At 46.8% G+C, this 16,485-nt stretch overlaps 2 protein-coding genes across 2 annotated transcripts; both read left to right on the plus strand.

The window, feature by feature from the left end:
- The first annotated feature begins 6,602 nt into the window (after nt 1-6,602).
- Nucleotides 6,603-9,472, plus strand: LOC120664979 (signal recognition particle 54 kDa protein 2-like). Its single transcript, XM_039944385.1, has 9 exons — nt 6,603-7,018; nt 7,140-7,239; nt 7,492-7,645; nt 7,724-7,874; nt 7,963-8,111; nt 8,261-8,361; nt 8,440-8,585; nt 8,801-8,915; nt 8,998-9,472. The coding sequence occupies exons 1-9, from the start codon at nt 6,788-6,790 to the stop codon at nt 9,279-9,281; spliced, it is 1,431 nt and encodes a 476-aa protein (XP_039800319.1). The 5' UTR covers nt 6,603-6,787; the 3' UTR covers nt 9,282-9,472.
- A 1,793-nt stretch (nt 9,473-11,265) lies between these two features.
- Nucleotides 11,266-16,348, plus strand: LOC120664981 (protein tesmin/TSO1-like CXC 7). Its single transcript, XM_039944387.1, has 6 exons — nt 11,266-11,501; nt 11,606-11,680; nt 14,984-15,161; nt 15,246-15,341; nt 15,416-15,479; nt 15,603-16,348. The coding sequence occupies exons 1-6, from the start codon at nt 11,335-11,337 to the stop codon at nt 16,103-16,105; spliced, it is 1,083 nt and encodes a 360-aa protein (XP_039800321.1). The 5' UTR covers nt 11,266-11,334; the 3' UTR covers nt 16,106-16,348.
- The last annotated feature ends 137 nt before the right edge of the window (nt 16,349-16,485 follow it).

Consider the following 16,485-nt stretch of genomic DNA (forward strand, 5'->3'; position numbering starts at 1 on the left):
ACCGTCCGACCTCCGCAGGCCCATCAACCAGCCGCCCAGTGCCGCCCGCCTTCTAGAAGCCACACGGGATCACACCGCCCCACTCCACCGAAGCCCCGGCCAGACCCCGCAGCCGCTCTGCCTTGGCGCCAGAAGACTCCTCGGGGCCTCCTTCCTCGACCTAGGGCCCTGCACGCGCCGGATTTCGCCCCGAAGACATCGCCGCTGGTGAATCCAACCCCGAAACAATTGTCACTGCCGGCGAGTTTCAGCCCTTCCTGACCCCGCCGCACTTCCTCAGGGTCGCTCTGAGTCCGTTCGTGGGATCCAGGAGCCCGGAAGCACCCCGCGTCGACCCCGTCACCGCGCTCCGCCCAGCGCCGCCGCCGGTCCACGCCGCCGACCACCTGCGCTGCATCTCCGCCGGAACAAACCCTCGGTGAGCCGCGCCACGTCCTCCTATCCCTTTTGCATCAGCTAGCACGGCACGTAGGCCATCCCCGAGACCAGAACGCCCTGCGCCGGTGAGTCTCGCCACTCAGAATCGCCGCCGCGGTTGGATTCGCCGCCCCGAGCCTTCCCTAGCCCCGCTCAGGTCCTAGGTGGTTTACTCATGGCCTAAAGAACCTCCTCGACCCGAGCGCTAGTCGATTTGACCCCCGGAGCGTCGAATTCGACGAACTCCGGCAAGCCTCGCGCCGCGCCACCGCGGATAGAGTCGCCGGCGGGCGAGCGCCGCCGCCCCCACGCGCAGGATGGTTCCCCGCCGTCCGATCCCGAGTAGACGCATAAGATTAGAAGCCCGTACCCCTTCACTCTGAGCCACTAGATCTAGATTCAACGATCCTCATCGCTAGATACCGGTTCGGCCTGTCACATTTGCTAAAGAGCCCCTCCATTTCTTTAGAATCAACCCGCAGTCCATCAGTGTTCAAAAGTAATTCCAGTTAAGCCCCTGCTTTTACGTTTTAAACCCTGAGCTCTCCGGAAATTGAACCCGCTGTCCACCCCTAGCTTTTTCACATGTTAGCCCCTGGATCTTTTCAGTTATTACTTTTAGGTCCTCGGTTTTTGCCCAGAACCCCCAGCAGCTTTGTTTTTCTTACAGTTTAGTACCTAGATCTTGTTTTAGGCCTAGTTTTCGCGTTCTAGCTTCGTTTTAGGTGTTCTTTATGTCCACGCGATCGTTGTAACGCGTAGAATAGTTCTAGCATAGTTTTGTTTGCTATTTTCATGTATTGTTGTACTATTTCTTAGTATATGCTATTATCTGCATGTATGTTTATGTTGTGTATTGTCTTTGGCCATGTGTTCGTGAGTAGATGTTGATTCATCTGAGGAGCCCCAGTACCAGTACCCAGAACAGCCACCATCTTCTGAGCCATTTGAGCAGCAGGAATAGTTTGAGAAAGGCAAGTATAACATGAACAACACATATCGCTCGAGGGTAGCGAGCCTACCCTCGGGGAGGCGAATCGTCTTCGTCTCGCTCGAGGGTAGCGAACCTACCCTCGAGTGGGATGAATCATCTCCGTCTCGCTCGAGGTCACCCCTCGACGAAAAGGACAAACGGCCCTTCCGCTCACCCTCCCGTCGTACGGAGGCATTAAATGCCAACCACTCCTCCACAACGCCCAGGACAGACGGCGTCAGGCTGTCATTCCCCACAGTGGCTGTGACCGGAGTCCCGTCCGCCAACTCCGGTCACTGCACCGCCATCCCGGACGCTGTGGCAACACTGTGGGAATCTGCGACGCGGTACGAGACGTGTTCGACACAGCTCCCGTCACTATTCTGCCAACTCCTGCTGTCCGGACTCCCCCTCAACACACCTACGACCCCTGACCCGTCCCCTGCTCGGGAAGGTATCCGGCATCGCCACGTGCCCCCCAAGGAAGGATGCTCAACACTAGCAGCCGGAGGCCCGAACCTCCCCCCTCAAGGGGTCCGGGACCTCCACATGACTCCCGGACCCCCCTTAGCGCACGCGCTAGCACTCCACCCAGGGGGGGACCCAGAACCGCCACGTGCCCCACTACCGCTGGCGCACATATATATGCAAGACCTTGGCCTGCAGGGCCCAAGGAACGCCACCACGCCACATCTGGAAGACGGTACACCCTACAACAACGACCATGCCGCCTGCTGGGGCTGTCAGGACGCCGGTGCGATCTCCGCAAGGCCGAGGACGACGCCCAGGATAACTGCCACGCCCGACGTCATGCCCCACAGTGTACTTCCCATAGTGCTCGACCACTGCACCCCCGCGATTCGGGGGAAAGACAACGACTTCCACGATCCCCTGCGCATGTACACCGTCCCTCATTGTGTCTATAAAAGGAGGAGCCGGGCTTCCTTTAAGGAGGTGGTGGTCAGATCTATTCGATAATACGCAACACTCAGCACCACGGAGCCTCCGATATTGGCACACGCCTCAATCAACTCTTTCTCTAGCAGAGACTTGGGAGCTTCCCTCCCTCTCTCGCCTCGCCTGTACCCCCTACTACAGGCACCTACGGTGCAGGATAATACAGTGCCCTCGCACACCCCCTTGCTGGACGTACGGCCCCGCGGCCGAAAAACACGCAGCAGCATTACTAGTTGGGTCCGGACCGCCGGGTCAGGGCACCGACAACACTATAACAAAAATATAACATAAACTTATATAAAGATACACTACATACGAAATGTATGTAAACAAAAGTTATTTAGAATATACAACAAAGTTATATACTTGTATACAGTATATCTAGATAACAACAAAACTTATGTTGTCAAATTGTGCATAAAAAGCAAAACATTATGTGCATAAAATGTGTGACAAAAATAGGGAAAATTCGATTCATGCCACCACAACTCCGTGAAATTGGGTGTCATGTTGAAAATCATGCCACTCAATGGCATGATTTTCAACATGAGATCCAATTTTAAGAAATTGGAGTGGCATGGATCCAACTGACCCACAAAAATATTATATATATATAAGTTGTACAATAATAAATTTAGGCTCCTAAGATATGCATAAATGTTTGGACAAAAAATTGTGACAAAATGTTACAATCAAAATAGTTACGATTAAAAGTTTTCAATAAAAAAAAAGCATACTGTCGGCCGGGGAGCCGCCGGCACCCACCCGTAGAATGCCGGGGTCACCACGTACACGAGCTCGCTGCGACACAGCAAGCAGCGCTGTCACGTGGAGACATACAAAAAAAAAGAACGAAAACAAAACCTGACTCGGTGGGATCTGTACAGGCCATAGCGCGAGTTGCTGCCGCCGCGGTCGGAAATCAACCGCCCGGTCGCTCGCGTGGAATTGGATTCGCGTCGCGGCAACTCGCGTCGCGGCAACTCGCGTCCTGTTCGATTCGCTGACGAGCACGCACGGACTCGGGCACTCGGCTGCAGAGACCCGCACGGAAACAGGGCCAGGCGGAAACCGAGTCGTACTTATTTGTGAAAATTCGATTCATGCCACCACAACTCCGTGAAATTGGGTGTCACGTTCAAAATCATGCCACTCAATGGCATGGATTTCAATATGAAATCCAACTTCAAGAAATTGCAGTGGCATGGATCAAAATTCGATTCGTGCCACCACAACTCCGTGAAATTGGGTGTCACGTTCAAAATCATGCCACTCAATGGCATGGATTTCAACATGAAATCCAACTTCAAGAAATTGTAGTGGCATGGATCAAAATGACCCTACTTATTTCCCGCTGTTTTTTATTTTTTTATTTTTTATTTTTGTTTTTTACAAAAATATATTTTTGATTTGGAAATTTACAGAAATATACCCCGGCCGCCCGGCAGCGGGGCGGCAAGGACCTGGCCGCCCGGCAGCGCACGGAAACTGGGCCAGACGGAAACCGAGTCGTACGTATTTCCTGCTGTTTTTTATTTTTTATTTTTGTTTTTTACAAAAATATATTTTCGATTTGGAAATTTACAGAAATATACCCCGGCCGCCCGGCAGCGGGGCGGCAGGGGCTTATCCGTAAAAAAAAGACGACAAAAAATTACAGACAGGTCCCTGGGGACCGGTCGCCCGGCAGCCGGGCGGCCTGGACCGGCCCCCCAGGCCGCCCGGCAGCGGGGCGGCCGGCCCCCACCCCTATATAAAGTGTTGGCTACCCCCTCACCCCCCTCGTTTGCCTTACTAAAAATCCAGAAAAAAAAGAAAATACATGGAGGGAGGGAAAGGCAAAGCGGCGAAGCCCTGTCGGATTTTCAAGCAGGCGACTTTATGTAACTAAAATTTTCTACATTTTATAAATAGATTATGTTGTAATTATTTTTTTGAAACAGTAGATTAGCAATCAGTTCAATTATTGTTAGGAGTGATTAGTGGTACATTTAGATGCAGTTACTTGGAGTGATTAGCGTTGATATAGTACATTTAGTGTTAGATTTAGTATTAGAAAATACTAGAAAATTGTTAGAGAAATATTAGAAAGTCTTAAAAATTGGAAGATAATATTAAAAAAATTAAAAAATGTTAGAAGACCAACATGTCTGTCACTGATGAGGCAAACATCATGCCTTCCAGCAACAACGTGAATCTAAACACATTGAAGGAACCAGTACCAGCTTTCTGTGTTCTCATTCTCAACAAAAACAAAGGCGATGGGAACCACCTGCTTGTTGTAATTAACTCCAATCGCTGTCAGTATTGTCCCCTTATATCTTCCGTCAAGAATGTGCCGTCAATACATAGAACAAGAAGACAATACATAAATGTCCTCACATATGCACCAAGGCAAAAGAAAGCATGAAGCAGAAACCCAGGTCCCCTATTTAAACTCGGTACAATGTAGGTATCAGTCGCGCTTCCAGGATTTCTCTGCACAATTGCTGACAGCATTTGAGACATGTTATCATATGATGCCTCATATGTGTCAAATCTCATCTCAAACACCTTTTGTTTTGTCTGTCAAGTCTTTGCATAGCTGATTTTGTATTTTGAAAACGGTCGTCGATGTCCCTAATTATCAATTTTGTCTCATAATCAATTTTGTCCAGAATCACCCCATACATCTTCTTGGCAACGAAAGTGGATGTGATGTTACGGTGAGTTTGAGCAACAGCAGTTAATCTACATGTATGTGGTGTAACAATTGAACACTCCCAGTGTGTCTTGTACTTGCCTTGTAGGCATGTACTCGACATGTACAATCGTCATTGACACACTTCACCTCATATTCTTTGCTGCTAGACTTCACAACTCTGAATTCCTTTCTCAACGATATAGCACAAAGCTTCACAGCATCTTTCACAGCTTCAATGCTAGGATATTTTGGCCCCTGCACAACCTCATTCTCTCTGTATTCGTACTCATTACTCCTAATATCCTGTATCACTGGATTTCCAAAACCCTTGCCTCGCCATTCACCTAGCAACGGGTAGTCCTCATCGTCTGATGAGTCCCCACATTCTTACATCATTCGAGTCTCTTGGTCTTCATTCTGTACAGCTTCCACTATTACAGGTATCCGCTCCCCCTCATCAGCTAAACCTTGCGGCTCAGGTTGAATGACATGCACGTTCTGATCTTCTTTTTCTCCTACCTGATCAGCTATACCTTGCGGCTCAGGTTCTGTGACATGCATATTCTGATCTTAATTTTCTTGTTGCACTGCTTGGTTCATATGAGATGATGTATTTGTTGATCCTTCACCGAAATGGGCTGCCTTCTGGAGAATCTGAATTAGCATTGCAAGAGGCCACCCGCGGTTAAGAGCTGTTTGCATGTAAGTCCGTCATTCTTCGGTGTTTGCTATAAACATCAACTCCCAGAAATCCCCTTCAATTCCCCAATTTGTCACAGTCTGAACGGTTAGGAAATGAGTCTTTGAATTCATATTGAATATCTCGTGAAGCCATTTACGTATGGAACCAAAACTCCTCTCTAAGGGTTTATCTATTCCGCACTCTCTTCGTTCAAAAGCTGATAGATCTACTCCATACGCATCATGAGAAATATATCCGTCGCCATAATGAACTTGAAAACGAAGATTGCTCGACATATCTGGACACACAATCATGATATTAAATTGATTACTAATCTACTGTTTCAACAAAAATAATTATAACAAAAATAATTGCTCGACATATCTGGACACACAATCATGCTATTTGTAAAGCGTAGAAGAATTTTGGTTACCTGCAGTCGCCGGCTCGAAAATCCGGCAAGGCTTCGCCTCTCTCCCTCCCTCTCTCTTTTTTTCTTAGTTTTTGGAATTTTAGTGATACAAATGAGGGGTGGGGGACCAGCCAACCCTTATATAAAGGGTGGGAGAGCCGGCCGCCCAGCTGCCGGGCGGCCAGGGGGGCTGGCCGCCCCGCTGCCGGGCGACCGGCCCCAGGGACCTGTCTATAATTTTTTGTCGTCTTTTTTTTGCGGATAAGCCCCTGCCGAGCGGCCAGGCCCCGGCCGCCCGGCAGCTGGGCGGCCGGGATATATTCCTGTAAATTTCCAAATCGAAAATATATTTTTGTAAAAAACAAAAATAAAAAAATAAAAAAAAACCGCCGTATTTCCTGGCCACCGCAGGAGCAGCCCACTAGCCCATCGACCTCCGTATACATCCACCCGCACGGACGGCCTCCTTGTTCTCTTCAATTCAAGTCGCAACCGCAAAATCCGCGTCGCTCCGTAGCACAAATCAGCGCCTATCCCATCACGCCCCCGATCGCACCACCGCTCCGTCGACGGCGAGCAACCACGCCGGCGGCGCCGCTCCGCTGATCAACCCGCCGACCGACCGACCGATCGTCGTCGCCGCCGCCGAGTTCGCCGGCCGAGATGGTGCTCGCGCAGCTGGGCGGGAGCATCGCCCGCGCGCTGGCGCGGATGAAGGGCGCGACCGTCGTGGACGAGAAGGTGCTCGCGGAGTGCCTCAACGAGATCTCGCGCGCGCTCCTGCAGGCCGACGTCCGCTTCGAGACGGTGCACGACGTCAAGGCCAACATCAAGAGCATCGTCAACCTCGACGCGCTCGCCGCGGGCACCGACAAGCGCCGCATCATACAGAAGGTACGTTACATATATACCCAATCGAGAACGACCCCTCGCGAGCCCTAATCCGGGGGCTAATTACTAATAACAGAGCGGGTACGGAGGCTCATTTCTCTGGTGATTTTTTTTCTCTCTTCAGGCCGTCGTCGGTGAGCTATGCAGAATGCTGGATCCAGGGAAGCCGGCCTTCACCCCCAGCAAAGGGAAGCCCAGCGTGGTCATGTTCGTCGGCTTGCAGGGTTAGTATATCATCCACCTGGCTAATCGCTTGCTGATCCGTTCTACCTCTTGACTCTTGTATCTCTTGTCACGAATTACTTTCTTATGTGTGAAGTTTGGATACGAGAGTAGATAGTCAAGCTTATATGTTGGCTATTGCTTACATGTCTGAAACGTCACTATTTTTGCTTGTCATTCTTCCATGTTCTTTCTTATCATGCAACACGTTTCATTTTTACAAAAAAAAATTGATCAACTTTTCATCACTGTAGGTTCTGGAAAAACCACTACTTGTACAAAATATGCGGATTATTATCGGCGTAAAGGGTTTAGTCCAGCACTTGTTTGTGCCGATACGTTCCGAGCTGGTGCTTTTGATCAGTTGAAACAGAATGCATCAAAAGCCAAGATACCGTTCTATGGAAGGTACTTAATGTTTCCAATTTTTTTTTATTAAAAATCTGCGTCCAAAATTTACAAAGATGAGCTGCCCTGTTCTTGCAGCTACAACGAATCAGATCCTGTGAAAATTGCTGTTGAGGGTGTGGATAGATTCAGGAAAGAAAAGTGTGATCTCATTATTGTAGATACAAGTGGACGCCACAAGCAGGAAGCTGCTCTCTTTGAAGAAATGCGCCAAGTTTCAGAGGCTACGGTATTCCCACTTCCATAATCTCCGTTATTTTCGTTGTGGCCTTTCGTACCACTAATGAGAATTGAACCCCTTTTTGTCCCGTATGCAGAAACCAGACCTAGTGATATTTGTGATGGATGGTAGTATTGGTCAGGCTGCATTTGATCAGGCACAAGCATTTAAACAGAGTGCTTCCGTTGGTGCTGTTATTGTTACAAAAATGGATGGGCATGCAAAAGGCGGGGGTGCACTTAGCGCGTGAGTATTATTCTTTATTGTCTTGCATAATCCACCTTGTGCTGTTTCCTTTATATTGGAGGGAGGGTAGTGACTAACGGCTTTAACGAGTAAATAGGTGAAGATTCTGATGGTCTTTTTTTCACATCCATGTCTCTTTTTTCCTCCAGGGTTGCAGCTACAAGAAGCCCAGTCATATTTATTGGAACTGGAGAGCATATTCCAGATTTTGAAGTCTTTGATGTGAAACCATTTGTTAGTCGCCTGTTAGGTCAGCAGAATACATTGAATATACCATGCAATATTTAATTCTTCTTTCTAGTTTGTCTAACTTCAATGTACTTATCAGGCATGGGAGACTTGTCTGGCTTGATGGACAAGATCCAAAATGTTATGCCAGCTGATGAACTCGTGCCGAATCTGACTGCAGCTTTCACTCTCAGACTTCTGTATCAGATGTTCCAGAATTTCCAGAATATGGGTCCTCTTGGGCAGGTTAGCTATCCTTTTATTGATTTGAACTTGAATAAATTTTTTGGTTGTGTTATTTTGATTAGCTTCAGAGGAAATTCTCTGTTAGCAAGAGGAAGATTTGAGCTGTCTACAGCTTAGCTATAACATGTCATAAGCAAGAATTATACTAAGTACATTTAAGATTTTAGTTTATTTAACATTTTAACCGTTCCTAATAATCTAATTTTGTCTTGCAGCTCTTTTCTATGATACCTGGTCTTAGTGCCCAGTTTATTGAAAAAGGAAAGGAAAAGGAAGGTCAAGCAAAGATTAAGCGGTACATGACGATCATGGACTCCATGACTGAAAAAGGTGAGCTAACGCAAGACTCTCTTCAGTAACCAGGCTGGGCATGTATTTTGGAACTTATTAGACTCTGGCTGTCTACCTGTAGAACTTGACAACACGAACCCAAAGTTGATGAACGAGTCGCGGATCAACCGCATCGCTCGTGGATCTGGCAGACTCGTGAAGGAAGTGGTGGACATGCTGGAGGAGCACAAGCGAATTGCCAAAATGTGGAGCAAATTGCCGATCCACAACCTCATCAGGAACAAACGTGACTCATTAAAGCCGTTAGTCAATGCGCTTCCTCCAAATATGCTGAATCAGCTGGGTGGCCTAAATGGCCTGCAGAATATGATGAAACAGATGGGTTCTCAAAAAAAGATGAGCTGATTAAACCTATGAAATCACGGGTGGCAATCGTTAGTCTTAGAAATGTAGATATAGGCTGTGAATACTCTTGACAACCACTAAGAATCTAAGCTTTCATTGTAGCGTTTTGTTGGATGTAAACCTGTACCTTTTGGGATTACCTCTGTTGATATTCTCATTTCAGATGTCGCCTGGTGCGCTTGAGATTACTACGCTTCGTGCTTTATGACTCCATTTTTCATCTGAAAAGGAAGCTAACATGCCATGCCACTAAATGCACTAAATAAACAGATAAAGCTATTACATGGTCCGTTACTTTCTCACTAACTTCAAGAAACACTTCTCTCATGAACAAATGCACTCAAATCGATCTAGAGTTTTTATCTTTGGAGTGCACTATTCGGAAAATATCAGAACACAGAAAGTTGTGTATTATGGAATCTAGATTAAAAATGAGCCGATTTACAAAAGTTTTGATCCTCTTCATAGAAATTGATGTTTTAGAAGTTGCAATAGAAGTTGCATTTTGCATGCCTCAGCAGTTTGTATACTTTTCGAAAATCACTGCAGCAACTTCTTTTCTTTTCATACAAATTACATGTAGTATATGGCCGCTGCCAAATGGAAAAACCCACTGATTGCATGGCAAATTTAATTTGTTCGGTTGGATTCCAAATTTCTTCCTCCTTGTATTGAGCATGCTATGCTCAATGAGATAAGCGCTATAACTTTGCTGCCGCTAATAGCGGTGGTTAGCTGGAGATAGCCGCTAAACGAGTCTTCATTTAGCGTGAGCGAACAAACTTGGTAGGCCAAATTGAAGCGTGGCTGCGCGAGCTCCTCCTCTCATCTGACGCGCACGGCCCACCAATTTCAGACTAGATTTCATCGTTTCAGCCCATGTATAATAGACAGGCAAATTCTAATTCTCCACTCCTAAGTCTGTCTCAGCCTTTCCACTCCCCTGAAAAGCGACGGCGGCGGCGGTGACTGCGCGGCCAGCGCGGTGGCGGCTGCGCGGCTGCGCCCGCCCCGGAGACAAGGAAGACTAGCACCCTCTCTATTTCCTTCTTTCCCCTAAGACCTAAGCGACAGCTGCTGCAGTGCTGCTACGACCCACCAAAGTGGTGGAAACTGCGACGGTGCAATCCACCAGCGGCTGCTTCGTTTGAGGCTGCAACGCGAGGCAAGGAAGAACCAGCACTTGAGAACTGAGAAGCGAGAGCTGATGACTTGGTGCTGAGAAGAATTAGTGAAGTAATGGTGTCATATTTCTGACTTTTTTTAACCTATATTTGCAAATCCGCTAAATTGCTTCGCGGGAACTATAGCCAGGTATAGCTGCTCTTTAGCTATTGCTGAGTCTAACAGCTAAGAGGCTTAGCCGGAGATTTTAAAACACTGATGATTATATATCCTATCCTAAATAAAATGTGAACACTCTCTTCAAGTCATGATAGCAGAATGCACCTCACATATTTTAAAAGTAGCACATATAGTAATATATATACACATATATTTTTAGATGTAGCAGTTTCTTCTACACCAATAACTAAAATAAGTAGAATTACTGAACAATTTTTCAGTAATTCAGTTATCGGCGAGTTATTACTTAACATTGTACAGTAATTTGATAAATTCAGTTTAGTATTTTGATAATTATTTTTATTGTGTGCAAGTAGTAGAAAAAAAACTCCAAAATGATATCTTCACTTAACTAAACCGTCCATTGAAAAGATGAAATCGCAAAGGATCCATGCTTGAAAACTCCAAAATTAATCTCTAACAAACTGAACCCAACCAGAGAAAAGGCAGAAACGTAAATGAAATGATAATAAACTAACAAACCAAAACCATCCAGATTCCGAAGCCAAACGCCCAAACCCAGCAAGAAAAAGGCAAACAAAACCCCAAAAACCTTTCCGAGAAACACCAAAACCCAAGAAACAAACCCCACAAGGGTGGGCCGGCGACTGGGCCCACTTCACAGTCTAAAAGAGGGGAGCCGCCTCCTTCCCAGACGGACCCGTGTGTGAGCGCACCCCTTCCCCGCCCCCTCTCCTCTCGTGCTCCCATGGAGGCCACCCCGATCTCCGTGAAGCCGCCGTCGCCGTCGCCGGCGGCGCCACCCCCGGCGGCTCTGGAGCCCAGGGACTTGCCAACGCATGCCACGGCGGCGACCGAGGTGGAGCCGAGCAGCATGAACCAGCTCGCAGTTGCAGTCACTCCGGACCCCAAGCGGTGAGGGTTCGGTGGCCCCGGACCTGGGGAGCTTTGGTTTCTCGATTTGGGCATGTCGTGGGGATTTCCTGTTCTCTGATTTGAGGGGTTTTGTGTTCGAGCAGGCAGAAGGTGGAGGAAACGGCGGATGGGAATGGGTGCAAGCATTGCGCCTGTAAGAAGTCCAGATGCTTGAAGCTGTAAGAAACCCACTGTTTCCTCGGTTTTGTTTCGATGTTGTTGGTCAGACTGAGGGTGGAGTCGATTTTTCCTATCGTGGTTCAAATTCTTAGCCGTTTAATTTAGGGGAGAGCGGGGAACGAAATGCTGGGTACTATGCGATCTGCATCCATTTTGGTGACAGAGAAAGCGGATTATTGCGGGATGATGCTAGTTTAGTATCTTATAATCATTAGTTTAAGTTGGAAAATTTTTACAGCTTCTTGTCTAGTTCTCTGGTCCAGTTCTTTGAACAGGTTTCATCTTGCTTGTGTAGGCAATGCAAATTTCAGGTATTTGCGAAATGTGAGTTTAGCAGTGTTCTCAAAGTCAAATACAAAATCCCATGCTGAAAAAACATTTTTAGCATCTGTTTGCGCTGTTGCACATTAGTGTTTGATAACCTTGTACTACTTTGAACCATGGAGCTCAAGATAGCACTACCGCTGTGTTCGCTTGGCTGTGGCTGATGGCTGATGCTGATTTGTTGTGAGAGAACAGTACTGCTGACTAGCTGGTAGCTAGTGGCTAGTGCTGATTTAGTATGAGAGAACAGTACTGCTGGCTGGTTGGCTGACAAGCCAAGCGAACACAGCGGTACATATACCTATGGGATCAACTTACAAATGCTAGTGGAAGTCATTATTGTCCTCTTAAGGCGCAGTCAGTATCTTCTTGTTCTACTGCTCTATTGCAACAAACTATGTAGATTGAAATGCTGCTATGCTAAAATGATGGAAAATTAGGTGTTTGGTTGATGCCCAAATCAAGCTTTCCAAAATTTGCCACTCACTTGGATCATTGGATGGTTGCCAGTATTTGGCAAGCTCATGCCTATGTGTCGTATCCTATCTCAATATCCCATACATTTCTGTTGCTTGAGGGGCGGCAGCTTGTTTGGGGTGAGCCACAGGGAGATGATTTAGGGTTTGTCTTCTTCTGGCCAGTTCGGGCTACTTATAGGCCCAGCCATGTGGAATGCAGCAGATGTGAAGTGGAATCCTGCTGGTTATATAGAGCTATGGTAATAATTAGGAGTCAATATCTAAAGAACTGACAGGTTGATCAGCACTAAAATTCTGCAGCTCAATTTCCTGATTGGTTGCCATGCAACATGTATTCATTTATTTTCTTGCAATGTTAGCCATTATTTACTATTGTTATTTCCATCTGCTGACTGTTGCCTAGACGGGCTCCTGAGTGTCCCCATGACATGTGTTCACCATGACTTGCTGTATACAACAACAACAACAACAACATAGCCTTTTTTCCCAAGCAAGTTGGGGTAGGCTAGAGATGAAACCCGAAAGAAATAAGTTCAAGGTTCAGGCACATTGATAGCTAGTCTCCAAGCGCTCCTATCCAAAGCTATCTCTTTAGAGATGTTCCAATCCTTAAGGTCTCTCTTAACCGACTCATCCCACGTCAGTTTAGGTCTACCTCTACCCCTCTTTACATTATCGACTAGCTCAAGGATCCCATTACGCACCGGCGCCTCAGGAGGCCTTCGTTGGACATGTCCAAACCATCTCAGCCGATGCTGAGTAAGTTTCTCCTCAATTGGTGCCACCCCGACCCTATCCCGAATAACTTCGTTCCGGACTCTATCCCTCCTTGTGTGCCCGCAAAACCACCGCAACATCCGCATCTCTGCTACACTCAGTTGCTGCACATGTCGTCTTTTTGTAGGCCAACATTCAGCACCGTATAATATCGCCGGACGAATTGCTGTCCTATAGAATTTGCCTTTTAGCTTTTGTGGCACCCTCTTGTCACAAAGGATGCCAGAAGCTTGCCGCCATTTCAACCAGCCAGCTGAAATTCTATGCCTAACATCTTCATCAATGTCGCCATCCTTTTGTAACACCGATCCTAAATACCGAAACGTATCCTTCTGGACCACCACTTGCCCATCTAGACTAACGTCTCCCCCCTCATGCCTAGTCGCGCTGAAATCGCACATCATGTACTCGGTCTTGGTCCTACTAAGTCTGAACCCTTTCGACTCTAACGTGCGTCTCCACAGCTCTAATTTCCTATTAACCCCTGCCCTACTCTCGTCAACTAGCACCACATCATCAGCAAAGAGCATACACCAAGGGATCTCACCTTGTATATCCCTTGTGATCTCATCCATCACTAAAGCAAATAAATAAGGGCTCAATGCTGACCCCTGGTGTAGGCCTATGTTAATAGGAAAGTCAGTGGTGTTGCCATCACATGTCCGGACAAACGTCGTCGCATCTTTGTACATATCCTTAATGAGGGTAATGTACTTGGTTGGGACTTTGTGCTTCTCCAAAGCCCACCACATGACATTTCTCGGTACTTTGTCATATGCCTTCTCAAGGTCAATGAAGACCATGTGCAAGTCCTTCTTCTGCTCCCTATATCTCTCCATCAATTGTCGTATTAAGAAAATCGCCTCCATGGTTGACCTTCCAGGCATGAACCCAAATTGGTTTTGGGTCACACTTGTCCCTCTTCTTAGGCGATGCTCGATGACCCTCTCCCAAAGCTTCATCGTATGGCTCATCAGCTTAATCCCACGGTAGTTAGTACAACTTTGAACATCGCCCTTGTTTTTGAAGATAGGTACTAATATACTTCTCCTCCATTCTTCCGGCATCTTGTTTGACCGAAAAATGAGATTAAAAAGCTTAGTTAACCAAACTATTGCTCTATCTCCTAGGCATCTCCACACCTCAATGGGAATACCATCAGGACCCAACGCTTTACCTCTCTTCATCCTCTTCAAAGCCTCCCCGATCTCTACCTCCTGAATTCTCCTCACAAAACGTCTGTTGGTATCGTCAAAAGAGTCATCTAACTCAAGGGTAGGGCTCTCACTCTCCCCATTAAACAACTTGTCGAAGTACTCTCTCCATCTATCCATGATCTCATCATCCTTCACTAGCAGTCGATCTGTCCCATCCTTAATGCATTTGATTTGGTTGATGTCCCTTGTCTTCCGCTCGCGGATCCTAGCCATCCTATAAATGTCCTTTTCCCCTTCTTTCGTGCCTAGCCGCTGATACAGGTCATCATACGCCTTACCTTTTGCTACACTCACAGCTCGCTTTGCAACCCTCTTCGCTAATTTATAGCCCTCGATATTGGCTGCACTCTTGTCAAGATGGAGACGCTTGAAACACTCCTTCTTCTCCTTAATAGCCCTTTGCACCTTGTCATCATGACTTGCTGTATCACTGTGATAAATATAATAGGAGTGTAAGAATGCTTTGTGAATCTCAATCAGATATTATCATCATTTGCATTTGCAGTTATTGCCCATGTTTTGCTGGAGGTGGTTATTGTTCTGAAAAGTGTGGATGCCAACCATGTTTCAACAAAGATGCATACGCAGAAACAGTTCAGACTACGCGCAAGGTGCTGCTTTCAAGACAGAAGCGTATGTCACTGAAAATTAATAGGAGATCTGAGGCAAATGCTGAAGCAATGGTTGTTATCCTAACTCACTTAGATGATGTCACTGTTTAAATTTCTGTTTGGTTGAGTTATAACTCTTTATTCTGACACCTATAGGAAGATGCTCACCATTCATCTTCTTCAACTCCACCAAAGCGAGGTTGCAACTGCAAGAAATCAAGTTGCCTAAAGAAATACTGTGATTGCTATCAGGTTTCATCTTTAGCTCAAATGCTTTCCTTAATCATTAGGTGCGGCATGATTACCAATCTCATTGTTATGAACAGGACGGGACTGGTTGCTCCTTGTTTTGCCGCTGTGACGATTGCCAGAATCCTTTTGGGAAAAATGGTACATACAGAGTACTTTCAGACTATTCTAATTATTCAAATAATCATTTATCAGTATGTGCCCCTAATATGTCTTGGTAATGCTATTATTTTTTACTAGCAAATGATTATTTCCCTACTGCAGAAGGCATAATGGCTGAAGATAGTAAGCGCTATCTATACACTGGTGCCGACTTGGATCACAGTGAGGGTGAACATGAGTTTGTGGTGGAGCGTTCACCCCGTCTCCAATCACCTATCTCAAAGGAGTCTTCTTTCCACCAAACCCCACCTCATCTCAGAGCCTCAAGCAGAGACGGACATGTGTTCCCACAGGCTGTGTCGCAGTGGCAGGCACTGCCCCGGTCATGGCATTGTTCCAATAAGAGGAATAGCAATGACCGGGTGATGGACGACTCTGCAAACTACAAGAATTCAAACAATGACTGGCAGCTAACGAAGCATGAAGACAGCTACAGTATATCGAAATGTGTCCAGATCCTAAACGGCATGGTGGAGCTATCGCAGGTGGAGAAGTCAGTCGCACCCGACGTCTTCCTGCTGCCGGGCAATCGGGAGATATTCGTCTCTCTTGGTGGCGATGTGCGGGCCCTGTGGCTGAAGCGCAAGATCCAACACCTGACTTAGGGTATGGTATGGTTCATCATCGTTCTGGGCAGAGATTGGAGTGACCATTGAATTATCCTTTAGATTATGCACGCCCGTCTGGTCGTGGGCGTGCACAGGATTCTAGGCTTTCCCCCCACCCCTGTATACTGAGTGTATTTTCGGATTTCCATTATGTATGCCTTTGTAGAGATGGCCGCTTTGCACCTGGTAAACCGTTTCACAATAAAATGAGATCATGCACCTACAAGCTGTTTACTGCCATGGATGCCTTGTTGTTTTTCAGCGATCCATTGCTCTTTGCGCACGCACTGGTCACCAGTGTTGTACTGCTAGAGAGACTCGTGGAGACTGATCGGGCCGGACGGTCTACATCAATCTGGGCAGTATCGGAAATCCAG

This window comes from Panicum virgatum, chromosome 3N (genome assembly GCF_016808335.1).
Source record: "Panicum virgatum strain AP13 chromosome 3N, P.virgatum_v5, whole genome shotgun sequence".
In the NCBI taxonomy this organism is placed as follows: Eukaryota; Viridiplantae; Streptophyta; class Magnoliopsida; order Poales; family Poaceae; genus Panicum; species Panicum virgatum.

Bases quoted from the DNA above. Each gene is read 5' to 3' on its own strand.
- LOC120664979 (XM_039944385.1), top strand. From the start codon at position 6,788: ATGGTGCTCGCGCAGCTGGGCGGGAGCATCGCCCGCGCGCTGGCGCGG. The intron at 7,019-7,139 runs GTACGTTACATA...TTCTCTCTTCAG, and splicing joins AGCGCCGCATCATACAGAAG to GCCGTCGTCGGTGAGCTATG. The intron at 8,586-8,800 runs GTTAGCTATCCT...TTTGTCTTGCAG, and splicing joins ATATGGGTCCTCTTGGGCAG to CTCTTTTCTATGATACCTGG.
- LOC120664981 (XM_039944387.1), top strand. From the start codon at position 11,335: ATGGAGGCCACCCCGATCTCCGTGAAGCCGCCGTCGCCGTCGCCGGCG. The intron at 11,681-14,983 runs GTAAGAAACCCA...TTGCATTTGCAG, and splicing joins AAGTCCAGATGCTTGAAGCT to TTATTGCCCATGTTTTGCTG. The intron at 15,162-15,245 runs GTTGTTATCCTA...TGACACCTATAG, and splicing joins AGGCAAATGCTGAAGCAATG to GAAGATGCTCACCATTCATC.